This window comes from Syngnathus floridae, chromosome 6, assembly GCF_059516105.1.
Source record: "Syngnathus floridae isolate MCC-2025c chromosome 6, RoL_Sflo_1.0, whole genome shotgun sequence".
Classification (NCBI taxonomy): Eukaryota; Metazoa; Chordata; class Actinopteri; order Syngnathiformes; family Syngnathidae; genus Syngnathus; species Syngnathus floridae.
In genome coordinates, this window is record NC_142418.1 from 10,161,806 (window position 1) to 10,177,127 (window position 15,322).

At 40.1% G+C, this 15,322-nt stretch overlaps 2 protein-coding genes across 2 annotated transcripts; one reads left to right on the forward strand and one right to left on the reverse strand.

The window, feature by feature from the left end:
- The first annotated feature begins 3,365 nt into the window (after positions 1-3,365).
- etfbkmt (electron transfer flavoprotein subunit beta lysine methyltransferase) lies at positions 3,366-4,832 on the forward strand. Its single transcript, XM_088379199.1, has 3 exons — positions 3,366-3,809; positions 3,901-4,031; positions 4,177-4,832. Exons 1-3 carry the CDS (start codon positions 3,532-3,534, stop codon positions 4,512-4,514), a joined length of 747 nt encoding a protein of 248 aa, XP_088235325.1. The 5' UTR covers positions 3,366-3,531; the 3' UTR covers positions 4,515-4,832.
- Positions 4,833-6,800: 1,968 nt separating this feature from the next.
- Positions 6,801-14,488, reverse strand: LOC148396465 (uncharacterized). The gene is made up of 4 exons (XM_088379197.1): positions 14,328-14,488; positions 7,800-11,307; positions 7,348-7,398; positions 6,801-7,272 (listed from the first exon to the last, which is right to left on the reverse strand). Exons 2-4 carry the CDS (start codon positions 11,290-11,292, stop codon positions 7,139-7,141), a joined length of 3,678 nt encoding a protein of 1,225 aa, XP_088235323.1. The 5' UTR covers positions 11,293-11,307; positions 14,328-14,488; the 3' UTR covers positions 6,801-7,138.
- Between the last annotated feature and the right edge of the window lie 834 nt (positions 14,489-15,322).

The window sequence follows — 15,322 nt, forward strand, 5'->3', positions numbered from 1 at the left end:
CTTGGGGCTGGCATGGCCACTGATGCTAACAAATGATGACTGTCCCCAATGACAGCAGGTCCATCTATCTGTGTCACCATAATTGAATTTCATAAATACAATCATAGGGATCTGTTATGTGGGGGCTTTGGTCTGGTGTCATCTGCATTGTGATTGTGTATAACCAACACACGAATGAAAAGTGAGATTATCACATCAGAGAGATACTTGGCCAACGAGGAATTTGCCAAATCAAAACTGATTCACTTTTTTGGCCATATAGCAAGAAGAGGTTGCCAAAGATAGTTTAGAATTGTGTGATATGATAAAGTGCCTGTTTCAAAATTAGGTTAAAATGTTTCCAAATGTGACTTGGCTAGCAATCTAGTAACGTTTAACTAAACAAATGAAGAAAACTCCTATTGGTTATTTGCAAAGCAGGGCTGCCTCAGTATTTACACACTCAGCAGAAAGCATATATTAAGATGGAACAGATGCTGTACAAGAACCATATGCTCAACAGAAAGCAACTAATTAGCTGTTAAATGAGCCAGGCACTGACATGAAAAGCTCCCTTCGAAGTTGAGTTAATCCCTGTTGATGCACTCTGAGGAAGTATTGATCGGATGACACATCAAGCTTTGCTCCGAGGATGCGATCAACCAACTCACCCAGAGAGTCTTTACACTCTGCAAACTCGCTTCAGAGATTTGTTTACTTATTTATTTATTTATTTATTTATTTATTTATTTATTTATTTATTTATTTATTTTGCTAACAGAGGCCACTGACAAGGCTTTTTGTAAGGCGCATCTGACTTGTGATAATAAATACCTTGAGAACTCTTTTGACAAGGCAGCCTCGAAGGAGATTATCCCTTTGGTGATCAAGCTCAACAAAAAGTGGTTATGATCACAACTTCACTGTAGCAAACAAAAGACAAAAATCTATAATGCCATATAATCTATAATGCTATAATGAGCATGCACACAAAAACAAAGTTATGTCCAGGAACTGCAAGAGTCTCAATTGAAATGCCAAATGATGAACGACAATAATGAAGTGTAAACAGCACATCACAGCACATCATAATAATCCAAATAATCACAAAAGTGTACCCAATCGGAGCACAAACAAGCCTGCAAGCTGCAGTATGTGTTTATGCTTGATTGGCTTTTGTGAAAGCAACAATTTAAGCACCACACCAGCCCTGAGCCTGTCAATGCTGTTAAGGCATGTTGAACCTGAAAATTCAGGGTCAAGCTTCTAATTGAGTGGATGAATTTAGAAGTTGCATTGTATTTGTTGAGTCAGGTGCAATGCATGAAATGTTTCAAACGTATCTTGGATAAGGACAAAAACTGTAACAATCTGATGGTGAAGTGATGAGCGATTTCATGTCCAGATAGTTGGATAGTTTGTCACATCTGTTGTGCTGCGGGATGTGCTGTTGGGATATGAAGAGCTTGCTACCATATGGTAGATTTAATGAATGTCAATTACTTCATCTGCGTCAGCCCAGGCACTTTAGGCCCTTAGCTGTTGCAGACTGTTGTTTTTCTGTGCTTTCTTGCATGCCAATTCAAAACCCTTATTAGTGAGGGGGTTATGTTTGGGTGAAAGAAGTCATTGGAGAGATGGGTACTCACAATTCACATAGGCATTGAGCTGGCACTTGTGCTACATTGTGTCCATGTAGATTGTTTTTGTCCGTCACCCCATTATTAGACATGTATGGGTTCTGAACTTCTCCATAGTATATACATGATGCAGTTAAATTTCTGAAATCATATAGAAATATTTTACAAAACGATACCAAACTGATTTGAACAAGAGAAGGCAAAATGTAAAATCCACCAAGTATCGACTCGCATTGCTTCCTATTGACTCCTATTACAGCACCTTTTGGCTGGCTGTGGTTTCACTCAAGCAAGCAGTAGATATTAGTAATGAAAATATAAATGATTACTTTATGCCGAACCTTTCAAGCAGCAACTTTGAATTTGATTAGTCCTTTAACATTCAGCCAATGTCGTTTGGTGCAGGAGCTCATTTCTCACATCCCTGGGATCAATGAGTGTCTTTCCAGGCTCTGTTTGCACTTTGTCATTTTCACTCTCCTCTTGAGGAGAGTGCGACGCAAATGGATTTGAACACTAAACTGATGAAGGAACATTTATTGGTTTATCAAGACAAATCAGATTTTTTAGCAGCTTTCTATCAGTACTCATCTCAGGAACTCTCTAATGGGATAAACAAGGAGCCTTTGTGTGAGTGAGTGTCTAAATCTATCATTGTCGATACAAAATCAAGAATTGTATGAATGCTTTTTTGAAAGCTTAATCACCAAGATTCACCACATTGCTGGGAAAGTAGGTCCTGGATTATTAATATCTCACCATACCACGTTTAGCATCAAATGGCAAAAAAAGAGTTTAAATTTGTCTCTTACATTACAAACCAAAGCAGTGGAACATTTCTATAGAAATTCTTTGGTTATCATCACATCAGCATCACCATCATCATCATGGTGTCAGCCACCCATCCATATATAGACAAACAACGATTCAATCCATTCTGATTGTCATTTCTCTTGCCTGGAGGGTCTAGAAAACATTGTGTAATTCACGCAAATAATAAATACAAACAATAACCTTTTTCATCATCAGAAGTGGGTGAATGTCATTCATGTCTTCACAATATATCTATAGCTCTATATATATCTCAGTCAAATACTATATATTCAATACACTACTTTTCATCAACAAAAGCTGCAATGAACAAGAGTAACAAATTAAATTCATAAGTAGAGGTTTCAATGTACAATAGCATACTGATTGCGTCCTACTATTTAGTCTGACATTCATCTTCAGTCATGCATAATACAGGAGCATTTGTCCATTTTCATCACAGCATAATGAAATACTGCGGAACCTTTTTCAAAAGATCAATTGAATCACAACAAAATAAAAGTGGATTGACTGAAGTGTGAACGCCGAAATGCCTGTTATGGAAACCATGAAAGATTTTTTTTATTTGGATATTTGGATAAACTGCTAATAACTCACCACAGTGTGCCTGCGTGTGTGTGTGTGTGAGTTTGAATGACATCTTTAAAGTATACAAAATTTTGCCAGGCCCCTAATGCGTTTATAATAACTGGTGATGAAGTTGACCTATACTGCCCTCTGCTGGTATTTAGAGGAACCATTATCATTTGTTCAAATTATGTATGATCAGGGATTATATTTTACTGTACAATAATTTTGAATATGTTCAAAGAGTGTCAAAAACTCACTTTTATTAAGTAATCGTACATACAGACTACTAGTTTAATTCGACACTTCGATTTTGTAGTCTACTAACAGTAAAAACGGAACTTAAGTTTTTTTCCCCGTTTCCACACGACGGCAGAACACACATTGTCAAGTACTGTTAACTTGCAGTGGTGTCTCAAGAGGTTCAAATGTCACATTTTTATCTGTGTAATTTAGTCGTCGCCTTTTAAACGACCTGGAGCAGTTATAATTAGCCTTGAGATAGTGAGGCGTAATGTTAAAAGTTTTAAGCGTGCTCAGTTTGTCTTATTTAAAATCTATTAAATGTACAGTGAGACCCAGGTATTTCTCTACCAAATGTATGGGTGATGTATCTATTAAGAGGTTCATTTCAGAGAACACGGAGATTGTTGAAGATCAAAACCTGACACCCGAGATCAAACTCAGACTTTTCACCCCAAACTGTAGGTTTTGGTTTGAAAGACCAGAACTTTGGCCTTTTGATGACCCGTACTGGGCCATATACTGGCCAGGAGGTCAAGCGCTTGCAAGGCAAGTATTTTAATTAATACGTTTTGTATGTTATCTTTTCTTTTCCAAATACTATTGCTGTACACACATTTCCGAAACTTCCTAACTGCAGGTACCTCCTGGACAATCCTGGAGTATGTTTGGGAAAATCCGTCTTGGATCTAGGAAGTGGCTGTGGTGCTTCGATCATCACTGCAAAACTGTGTGGTGCCAATCGAGTGGTTGCTAATGACATTGACTCGGGTGAGCACTGTCAGTAACTTTCCTTTTCAGTCACAATTATTCTGTGTATAAAGTAAGTCAAGTAAATGTGGAATGATGCATCAATGACTTGATTACCAAATTAATCAATAATTATTTTTTCATTATCAAAATGTTTCTATCACAGTCGCCACACTTGCAACCTGCATGAACTTTGAGCTCAACGGTCTGGAGGCCCCGGTTTGTGTGACAGATAACCTGATTGGTTCAGATCCTGGCAGCTTTGACCTGATCCTCCTTGGGGATATGTTCTATGACGAGGCCCTCTGCTGCAACCTTCACACTTGGTTGGAAAACTGTGTCAAAACTCACAACAGCCAAGTTCTAATTGGAGATCCTGGCAGATCCCAGTTTGTGGAGTATGGCTTTCAAAAACACCTGCAGAAGTTGGCTGAGTTTGAGCTGCCCAAGACTGTTCGAGAAGAAAACTATGGTCTTACCTGCAGCAGTGTTTGGTGCTATTGACATGAACATAAAGTTGTATTCAAAGACATAGCTTGTAAATATCTTACCTGTAAACAAGTACAAACAGAGAAATTAATTTAGTTTAGATTCAGGATGAGCAGCACAGTGTGTTATTTTATGGTACTCTGCGCCCCCCCTGAACTCGACCCTATTGATAACTGCCTATTGGAGGCAGTTCACATCCAAACAGCAGCTCTGGGAGGCTTTTCTGTTGTCCTGCAAAGCAAATCCAGCTAAAACTCCCAAAACGGTCAAATTCAATGGATGCAAGAATTGTGAAGCTCATTTTAAATAAAGGCTCCTATATTAAAATTGTCATTCTCACACTTGTCATTCCACTCACTGTTTTTTCACAAAATGAAATGTATTCTTAAATCTCACAGCTACTTTGATCTTAAAAAGCCTAGGAAGGGGAAAGAAGGAAAGAAGTTTGGGTAAAAATCATTTTTAGGTGAGATAAGATGAGTGATCAAATCGTCTTTTTCTGAGTGAAGCCTAACTTAGGCGGCGGTAAAGGGAAAGTCGAATGCTCGACTTGGCTTCCTCTCGTTAAACCATAGTTGCTTCCCTTCACCTACCTTCGAATCTAAATTTGACTAAGACCGATAGAAAGAACAAAATCCATCCTTGCACAAAAATTAAAAATGAGGAAAAATCCTGCCTTTCAATCGAGACGTACTCGCTATCTGGGCGCATGTAGGGGAAGTGACCCGACTCTCTGTTCAAAGGGTTAAGACTCTTCCCGTCCTGCCACAGAAGCGCTTTCCCCTCACCTATTAAATTTAACAAAGTCCAATTGAAAGAAACTCGAACTTCATCTAATAGATTTTGGTCCAACACAAAAATCTCAAAAAGAGTGAAAAATCTCATTCTTTGTCTAAAGTGTCCTCACTCACGGGCAGCACGTAGGGAAGAAGCCCTTCTTTGGGTCAGAATGACCCTTTTATAGGACTCTCTATGTAGGTCACATCCTGTTGTTCACGACTGTTTAACGTAAGCGCTTGCTTCTATTTCCCAGAAGTGGTTGAAGCTGCATCCTGTTGTTCACACCTTGCTTCCTGTTTTTCAGTAGCAACTCAGGTGTGTGGGTGCAGCTGCATCCTGTTTCCGACTTCTATTTCCCAGAAGTGTGATTCCAGCTGGTTGCAGCTGCATACTGTTGTTCAGTTTAGCGAGCAATCACAGCCATCCACCAATAGTTTTACAATTACCCCTTGTTGTCATCTTTTTGTCCTTATCACATTAATACACTCTTGTATGGAAAAAACATCAATATTGAATCCATGTTGGTTACTAATAACCCCTCTGATTAAACATCATGACAACAATAAAACATACATCTTGTCTAGCTATAGTTAACGTACCCCTACGTTAACATATATGATTGCATTGCTTAAACTGTTAGATTATATTATCGCAAAGCAAAATAATATACCAATGATCCAAAGTTGTTTGTTACCATGGGTAATTCATAACAGATCGTGTTTCTCTAGGTACTAACGTCTACCAATTTACTATGTCATGTCAAGATTTGGCACTATCTTTTGGTGAAATTCGTAACTTCATTAGAGGTTACTCTAGTTACTAACTTGTACCAATTTAAGTAAGGGCAGAGTTAACTTAGGGATACTAACTTCTACTAGGTCCCATCAGGTCTCAAGATTTGGCACCATCTTACGGTGAAATTTGGAACTGCATTAGAGCCAATTTGCCTGGGAACAACCCAGCACACCCTCATGCCATCGCTCCAACACATGGCTAAATGGTTCATCTCAGGTTATATCATCAACGAAGGCATATATTCATCACAACACTTGTCAAAATGTAACCACCTATAAGGGTGTTTTTGATTGGAATAGCTTTAATTTTGGTAAATTTGACCTGCTTATGCGTCTAATTTAATAAGAAAAGTATTTCTGTTCTTTCAGACAATAAAATGTTTTGAAACTGCATTGTAAATAATTCATAACAGAACATTCAGGGAGGTTTTTTTCTGGAAAAACAATTGTCATTGGGAGGTTTATTCAATAACATTCAACTTGCACTGTCATTGCGGATGACTTGAAAATTATGGCTCATTTATAATGATTTAGGAAAATCTGAGAAAAATATCATTTGTATAAAAAATTGTAACAGTGTGTGTATTTATACAAAAAACATTGGTAAAAAAAACAACAACCACATATTGGTTCTATTGCATACCAAAGTATTTCCCACAAATAAATTACACCAAGCTTCTGGGAATATAAAAATATAAACTGAACTTTTGCATAATGTTTTGGGGGGAAAAAACATTCAGTGAATCAAACAAGTTGAAAAATATGGAACTCATACCTCTTGTTTCAAAAGTATCAATGCAGTGCTCATTTCCACAAACTTCAAGTAAAACAAAGCTTTGCGCTACCAACTGCATCACATTTTGAGTAAAATATGCAAACAAAGTATTGACATGGCAAAATAGACATGGAAAAAAATCATGTATACACATTCACGAATATAAATTGGGAAGCATGCCTCAAGGTCAAGTGTGCAAAATGCTTATGAGCAATCAGTCTTACACAGTGTAGTGTGGTGAGTGAGACTCATGATGAAACAAAGCCTGAACAAAATTGTTTGAAAGGACTTCAATCTACAACTGAAGAACAGATAGATGACTTGGACCTCTCCACGTATTTCTTCTGATACTCTGCAAAGACACCAGAGCTATTGGACTCTGCACCATCAACCTTCTTTACGGAAAAAGGACTCCACGCACCCACTGCATATTGAAACACACCAAATGAATAACAAATAAATAAAACACTGTAGAAAAGAATTCTTTTAATTCACTTACATCTGCTCTTTTTATGGGGGTTTTCTGTTGTATATTCAGACGAAGGTTTATCTGGAAGAAATGAAAATTTGTCAGTATAGAGAGGACAATGACTCCTTCCAACCACAACGCACCCTTTTAAAGCAAAATATGTTGGGGGGGGGGGGGGGGGGTGTGTTATTTGTAGAAATTGTGACGAGCTGCAAAATGCAATGTTTCTCCATTAGATGTTGGAATGTAGAATAAATCTTCCTATGTTCCCATTCAAATAGAGAAGTCAAGATTTTCCGCAATCAAACGGGTCGAGATTTCACACTGTGCAAGCAATTTGTGACTATAATGAGACGAGATCATTATTTCACTATTTATACTTTTTTTTTTTTCTCTAACAAGTGGTGTGCGGTGAGATTCCTTTAAGATTAAATGGTGCGTTAGGATCACATTCAAAGGTTGAAACTATTACAGTGGCCTACCTGAAGAATCCTCTGTGGTCACTTTTGCACCTGATGATTCATCCTCAAAGCTGAAGGTAGTGGGCAAAACGTTGAACTTCAAGACATTCTCCCGGATGGTCACATCAGCCTGATGTCCACTTTCATTCTTTCTTTTGTCCCGTTTAACAGATAGACTTTGTCGGGCAGCAAGATCCTTGTCATCTGTGCATTTTTTCTTTTCTTTATTTATACTTAGTTTCATATTGCTTCCCAGCTTGATTTGACTTTGAAATAAGGTATTTCTTGAAGCGGAACCAAATGACTTAGGGCCACCTCGACCGAGTTTTTTCTTGGACTCAACTGTTGCAAAAATAACTTCCGGTGGTTGTGGTAGTCCGCTGTAATGATAATTTGATGCATGCTTTTCTTGTTGTCCAAAGAGCACAAGTTTGACAGTTTTCTTAATTGACATTAAAGGTTTATCATCGGACTCATCAATGTTATTTTTTGAAACATCGACTCCATGTGATTCCACGTTTTTGCACATCAGCTTCTTCAGGTATGGAAAAATACTGTTGGGGTTGCTAAGTCTCTTCCGTTTTCTTTCATCGGTTTCATGTGTCCCAGTTATACGGATATCGTTCTGACTTCCAGACTTTACACAGGATTGTATCTGTTGTTCAGTTTCCAAAGGTGACTTTGTCACACGTGAAGATGCTGTTGGAGCTTGTTCAACATGCTCATTGTTGGGTGACATAGGGGTCAGAATTGCATTTTCCGTCGAGGAATCATCGTCACTGGTGTGGCTTTCCCTTGAGAGGCAACTTTCTGCAGGTTTGAGCCGGGCTTTGTGAGAATCCTCTTCACTGTCCGCAATGTCACTGGTGTGGCTTTCAGTTGAAGGGCAACTTTCTGCAGGTTCAGGCTGAGTTTTGTTAAAATCCTCTTCATTCTCATCAATGCGGTTGAGTAGGTCACAATTAGAGACACATTCTTTGCGGTCACTTGTGATTGTTGCCTGGCTTCCTTTTGGCGGTGGCTCGTGCTGGTCATTTGTTTCCTCGTCGTCACTTAATTCAAAGGTCTCGCTGATGTCATTGCATATTTCCAGCCAACTTATTGTCGGAAGGCTGAAGGACATTTTCTCCTGACTTTTAGATGCCATGTCTCCTTCCGGTGTCTCTTGCAGATCGGGTTCTATCGTAAACTGTGGACAGTTAATTTCTTTTCGTTTCTTAGTGAAATCGCACAGTTCTTCCTTACACTGGCACTTCTCATTCAAAGGTGTTTTGGAACCCAAAATGATTTCTTTCCACTTTGCAACACAGCAGAAAAATTTCAAGGGATCAGCGATTTCTGATCTGCTGGTAACATGATCTTCAAGTGGCTCATCTACCACAGCGATATTTGCAACCACTTCTGGTTCACTCATAATTTCTGTGTTTTGTGACATTCCAACATGGCCTTGCTCATAGATAGCTTTTGCTTTTTTGGGTGACAAAACCTGGATTTCAAAGTGGAGAGGGTCATTACATTCTTTGTCTTCTATGTCACGGTCAGATCTGGGAACGTTACGAACATTTTGTGATGAAATGCTGGCGGCTCTTTGAACTGGATCCGGCTGGTTGAAACGTATACTACATCTGTAAACATTGGGGCCAAACTCTTTGTCAATATCATCCAGCTGTTCGTTTAGATTCAACCATGATGACGTGTAGGGCTGTTCCGTGTAAACCTCGCCATCTTCCAAAGCATGATAGTTTTTCAGTTGATCAACAGACGAGGGGGCCACCTGTGTCACCACAACAGTGTCTTCTCTTACATATTTGGCACAAAATGGAACAACACAACGCATCAAGGTAGGGAAAGCCTTCACAGAACAAGAAAAACGTTTGACGTTCGCACCCCAGAACATGATTAATAAATCTTTTCGTAAATCATCTTTAGGTGCACCTTCCATCTCAATTCCTCCACTAATAGAAACTAATTCTTTCCGAGTCCACTTAATTGTTGGGAGAGAGGACAGTTCAACAGGACAAGCCTTCGGATCAAGTGACATCTCCTTGTTATTCGCCCCGGAGTCTTTTTCTGGAATTTCAAGTGTTACCGGCTGTGACGCACATGCTCCAACAGAAGGGTCTTTACGTAGCATGTTATCTGCTTGTTTGGTAGCTGTAGGATGGATACTCTGCCCTTTACTTAGTGTGTCATCAGTGGGAGCTGATGTATGCCTACTCTGACATTCGTTGAACTGTGGCTGAGTTTCACTTTCCGTGGGACCCCGACCATCCTCTTTAGTAGTCTTCTTCTGTGTGTCTACTGTGGGTAAATTAACATTGTGTGTTGAGGAACAGTTGATTGCAGACAATGGCTGCACCACTTTCGTAGTCTTCTTCTGTGTCTCTACTGTGGGTAAATTAACATTGTGTGTTAAGGAACAGTTGATTGCAGACAATGGCTGCACCACTTTAGTAGCCTTCTTCTGTGTGTCTACTGTGGGTAAATTAACATTGTGTGTTAAGGAACAGTTGATTGCAGACAATGGCTGCACCACAGCGATGACTTTAGAAGGAATGGAATTGTCATTCAGTCTATTAGTTGGTGATGACTGTGCACTATCATTCTCTGATCCTGCGCCCTGTAGCAACTGCACCAGTAGTGGATTTTTTTGAAAACACCATGCCGTTACGTCTGTTGTAACCTTCCCTTCATTTTGTTGTGTTGTAGTTTGTTGACAAGTGGATCCTTGGATAGCTGTCACAATTACATTATGCCTCGTCTCTGCTACTGGGAGGAACACTGTTTTACTACCAGCCACGACAGTAGATGAAAACTGCTGTGTCGGCTGATTTAAACCGGAAACTTGCAAACTCCGACGGGTAGATGGAGCACTTACAATGGATTGGTTGGGACTGCTGGAAACAACAGTTCTATTCTGGGCAGAAAGATATGGTGCATTTTGGGTTCTGTTGACTGAAGCAACTGGAATGTTATGTGCAGTCCTTGAAACGTGTCTGACTTGAGGTGGGGTTGTCGTACAACTGACGAATTGAGATTGGGTGAAGACTTGGTTAAAGACTTGATTTAATCTCTCATTATTCATGGTATTTTGAAGAGCAGGTGCAATGTTGTTACTCTCCTGTCTGGTTGAGTTTGGATTGTAATGCCAGAAAAGGTGTCTCGTCCCATTTTGATAATGCACTGTTGACATTTGGTTGGTCCCATACTGAACTGATGAATGAGAATGATTGACAGCATTTTGATGTCCATTTAGATGGGAAGGCTGTCTACCTTGCACATTAGAAGGTGGGTTCTGCGGATTGACAGTTGGCTTCTGGTAGGCAAACTGCGACCCACAAGCTGTTTGACGAGAGCCGTCAGTGTGCTGGTTAGATGGACCGCCGCCATGAGAAGAAAAGACATTCTGTTGTGGATTTACTCCAGGATTTACTGCGTGATGGGCAAGTTGGGCTTGACATTGTGACGATGAGAGAGGTCCTTGGTATGGTCCACTTTGCCATGTCAGATACATTTTCCTGTGATGATCCTAGGGGTGAATCCAGGAGAAAAACAAGAATTCAAAATATAAAGATGTTGAGCACGTTGAGAATATGTAAATTGTAGGGTTGATTTCACCGTCTCCTCACTGCCACATAAATTTTGAATTAGGCCGATTTATGACAAAATAATTCAATCAGCCTTGCATGTCACACAAACATTAGAAGAGACAGGATCTGTCTTTCATCTTCACAAGCACCAGGAGTGCTTTACACCAGCAATCCCCCACATTTTTACCACCACGGACCAGATTTCTGTCAGAAAATATTTTAACGGACCGATGTTTGACGACGTTGCAATTTTTGCGAAGAAAACTTCTGGAAGCAATTTCAGAAAAAACAAATCTAAATCAATGAATCAGATAATCACTGACTGCACGTTGTTTTTAGAAGTTTCTTGGCAAATATCTTTCATGTTTGAACTACAATTCTATCTTCGCAAAATAGACCAACTACAATCTTAAACATCACCGTATCGTCTTTTCAGCCAATCATATGACGTGACGTCTTCAAAAGCGTTAGCGAGCCAATCTGAACACCGAGTGGATGTGGTGCTGACACCGGCTTTTAAGGTGTGGCGGTAAATACAACAAAATAGAATTAAACAAAAACAATGATATTGTGGTGTCGAAGGAAAGGAAACAGGTGTGTCGCAAAAAAAAAACTTTACTGAACATGCTTGTATAACAAGAAATAGAAAGAACGCACATTACAGTCCCAACACCCTTCAATACTTAGTTCCATGGTAGAATTCTGTATGCAAACACCTGTGAAACTTTACTCACAGCGTTCTACTAGCTTCACTCCAACAACATAACCTGAGTAATGTTATGTTATGTTTATGTCATGATATATAGGAGAGAATGCGGTCAATTTTTTCAAAATAAGAGATTGTCCAGACTCAGGTAAATAAAACAGAAATAATGCAAGTTATTTATGCTTTCTTGTGCAGCCTGTAACCAAATGCTCCACGGACCCGTACCTGTCCGCAGCCCGTGGGTTGGAGACCACCGCTTTATACAACTTTACACCCCACATTGGGCGCCACATGTCAAAACAGGCTTACTGCAGGACTTGTAGGGTCAGTCCTCACCAGCTTTCAAACTTTCCTTGGTCCCTATTCACTGTAACGAGGCACTCAGGGAAAGGAAAGTTTCCTAAGCCGGTGTAGACAGACTTGTCCAATTACCTCAAGTTAGAGCACCAGGCCATCTTAAAACTGAACTAGACAGAATTCAGTTTTCATTAATAAAGGCGGCACCATATGGACAAAAGCGGTAGTGTTTTGCATGAAGCTCTAACCGGGAGAAGGGGACAAAGGATAAAATGGCTATTGAGTGGAATAGGGCGAGTGATCAAATCGCCTTGTTCCAAATTCCGAATTTGTTCAAAAAGATAGGTCAGCCGTCGAGGGAAAGGCGAACTCCATAAGATGGTGTGAAAGAAATAATGATGGCTGCATTTGCGAAAACAAATCTGCCCATACAGAAGCTAACTGCAATAGCCACGGATGGAGCGCCAGCCATGATCGGATCTGTGAACAGACTTGTGGGGCTGTGCAAAGCTAACCAAAGATTTCCCGAGTTTTGGAATTCTCACTGCATCATCCACAGGGAGCAACTCGTGTCTAAATCGTTGAATTTAAACAACGTCATGAAGCCTGTGATGGAAATCGTCAATCGTGTGTGCGTGTGCGTGCGTGCAAGAGGAAAGGATGAGGTGATGTTCATGTGTGCTCATGTGTATGATGTGGCTCTTTGCAGTAACAGTGAAAAATGTGGCTCTTAGTCTCTGACTGGTTGGCCACCCCTGATCTGTACCATCTAGCCACCATGACACTTGACAAGGCGCATGAGCCAACCAGCAGGGTGAGAGCTGAGATGTGACACAGCCGTGCATGAAGGACAAATGCAGCGGCGTGCAGAAAAAGTTGTGACAAGGGCAATGAGCACTGATAGCGCAGGGCGTGCACTCACTGAGGAAAAGCGCCAGGTGCACGGCTGGCTGCCGCTGCCGCGCACGTAGGAAAAAAGCACTGCCATCCAGGATTTAGGACAGCGGCCGGCAATGAGGACTAGCACAGAGCGTGCCTCTGAGCAATGTGTGGATGCCCTTGTGCTGGGCTGCGGGGGCGCGTCAGCCATAGCAGAGCGGAACCGTGACACGTTTACAGTTTAAAATGTTTAAAAATACAATAAAGTGTTCAAAAATCAAACTAGAAATGTCTTGTGCGAATGCAGGGACGTGTCGAGCAGAGCCGTTACCTTTACACTTAAAAATGTTTAGAACAGTTTTTAAAATACAATAAACGTATTTAAAAGTACAATACAGTGTATAAAAATTTAAATGATAAAAGTCGTGTGCGGATGACTGATGGCCCAGCGCGAGGGCGCGCCAGCCTGGCTGGCACGCAAAAGTAGAGAGGAGCAATTTATTGTATAATAATTGTAAAACAAATAAAGGTTACTACTTCACGGATTTCGCCTATCACGGGTTCTTTTTTTAACGTAACCTCCGCAAAAAACGAGGGTTCACTGTGATCCCATGGATTTTTTTTAATGACGAGAGAAAAAACTCGCGGCGAACACACGTTTTAAGTGGGCTTCTGTTACGAACACACTATCGATCACCTTTAAAGGACGAGTTGCAAGCTGTGTAATGTTAAATGCACAATACGTATTCCTTGTTCGTTGGAGCACCTTGATGCACTTTCATATTCATTCGTACAATGGGAGATTGCGCCGCTGTCCCCAAAAACCACCATACAAGTTCAATTGGATAAATACCAGGTGGCAAATCAGTGTTTCCCATTCGACAGTGATTGGAAAATAAATAAAAACCGCTTGACAATCACACGTCGTCTTTCATTCTGTAGCGAAAAAGGACTTTGTCTACAGGGTTCTAAAGTTGCAAGTCCTTCCATACGCTAATTCGGCCAGAATTACGACAAACTTTTCGACCACATGTGTTCGGAAAAAGGGTGGGGGAGAATCAAGTAACATAAGCTTACCGTTTCCACAGATCGAACGCTTATACAAATAATGATTGTCACTTTTGAAGCAAAAATACATCCAGGAAGCTTGAAAAAGAATTGCCATCAGCATCCACAGCTGCGGTAGCGTCTTCTTCACTGGTCGCATGCAAAATTGTTCCTCTTATCCTTCCGCTTCTGCAGTTCGTTTTCACATTCTTATGACGAGCTGGCGGGCGGATTGATACGAATGTCGATACCCCCACCCCAAAGGGAGTCGATACCGGAATGATACTGCAACTGTTCTCAAGATTTATATTTGATGGGATTGATTGAAACAAATATATAGAGTATAATATGGATTGTCATTAGATAGATATCAACCCCCCCCTCTCCTTCCCCAGTAATTATCTTGACTCATGATTTTGCTTTTGTTATCACATTCTATGCCAAAGTGCTTTTTTTCCATATTTTCCATTCTCCATTCTTCAGATTAACACATTATTCACTTTTTGCATACTTCTGAATACTTACGTAGTTAAACTAATCATTTTATATATGAACTATAACTAAATCGGACATTTTTTAATCCAGATCTACAGTGACCATGGGGAAAACACAACACTAATAATACAGGAGTAAGTGACTGATAAGCATTTAAGACATTTCCCAATCAAAAGAAGTGGGTTCGGCGTAACATCTGCATAAAATACATGTTCTGCTCACAGTAAAGCCACTCTGTTCATCTTGTAGCAGCATCAGTCCCTTCAGAATTTGTTCCTCCACATTCATTGATGTCTTCTATCTCTTTTGTCTTGTATCCACACACACACAGATGTTACTTTTAAAATGGGGTGACAAAAAGAACACAATCCAGGGCATCCTAACAGATTAAAAAGTGAAGGCAAACAGAGAGTTTTCAGTTTTTTGGGTTGTTTGAGTTTTTCCTTGACCTCCTGGGAGTTTAAGATCAGGGAACGTTTGAGAACAATTATCAATGTTTGCATATGTAAAGCCATTTGAGACTTGCTTGT

Coding starts and splice junctions, on each gene's coding strand:
- etfbkmt (XM_088379199.1), top strand. CDS start 3,532: ATGTTAAAAGTTTTAAGCGTGCTCAGTTTGTCTTATTTAAAATCTATT. Junction 3,810..3,900: donor GGAGGTCAAGCGCTTGCAAG/GCAAGTATTTTA, acceptor TCCTAACTGCAG/GTACCTCCTGGACAATCCTG. Junction 4,032..4,176: donor TGCTAATGACATTGACTCGG/GTGAGCACTGTC, acceptor TTTCTATCACAG/TCGCCACACTTGCAACCTGC.
- LOC148396465 (XM_088379197.1), bottom strand. CDS start 11,292: ATGTATCTGACATGGCAAAGTGGACCATACCAAGGACCTCTCTCATCG. Junction 7,399..7,799: donor GACCACAGAGGATTCTTCAG/GTAGGCCACTGT, acceptor CATTTCTTCCAG/ATAAACCTTCGTCTGAATAT. Junction 7,273..7,347: donor CCCCCATAAAAAGAGCAGAT/GTAAGTGAATTA, acceptor TTCAATATGCAG/TGGGTGCGTGGAGTCCTTTT.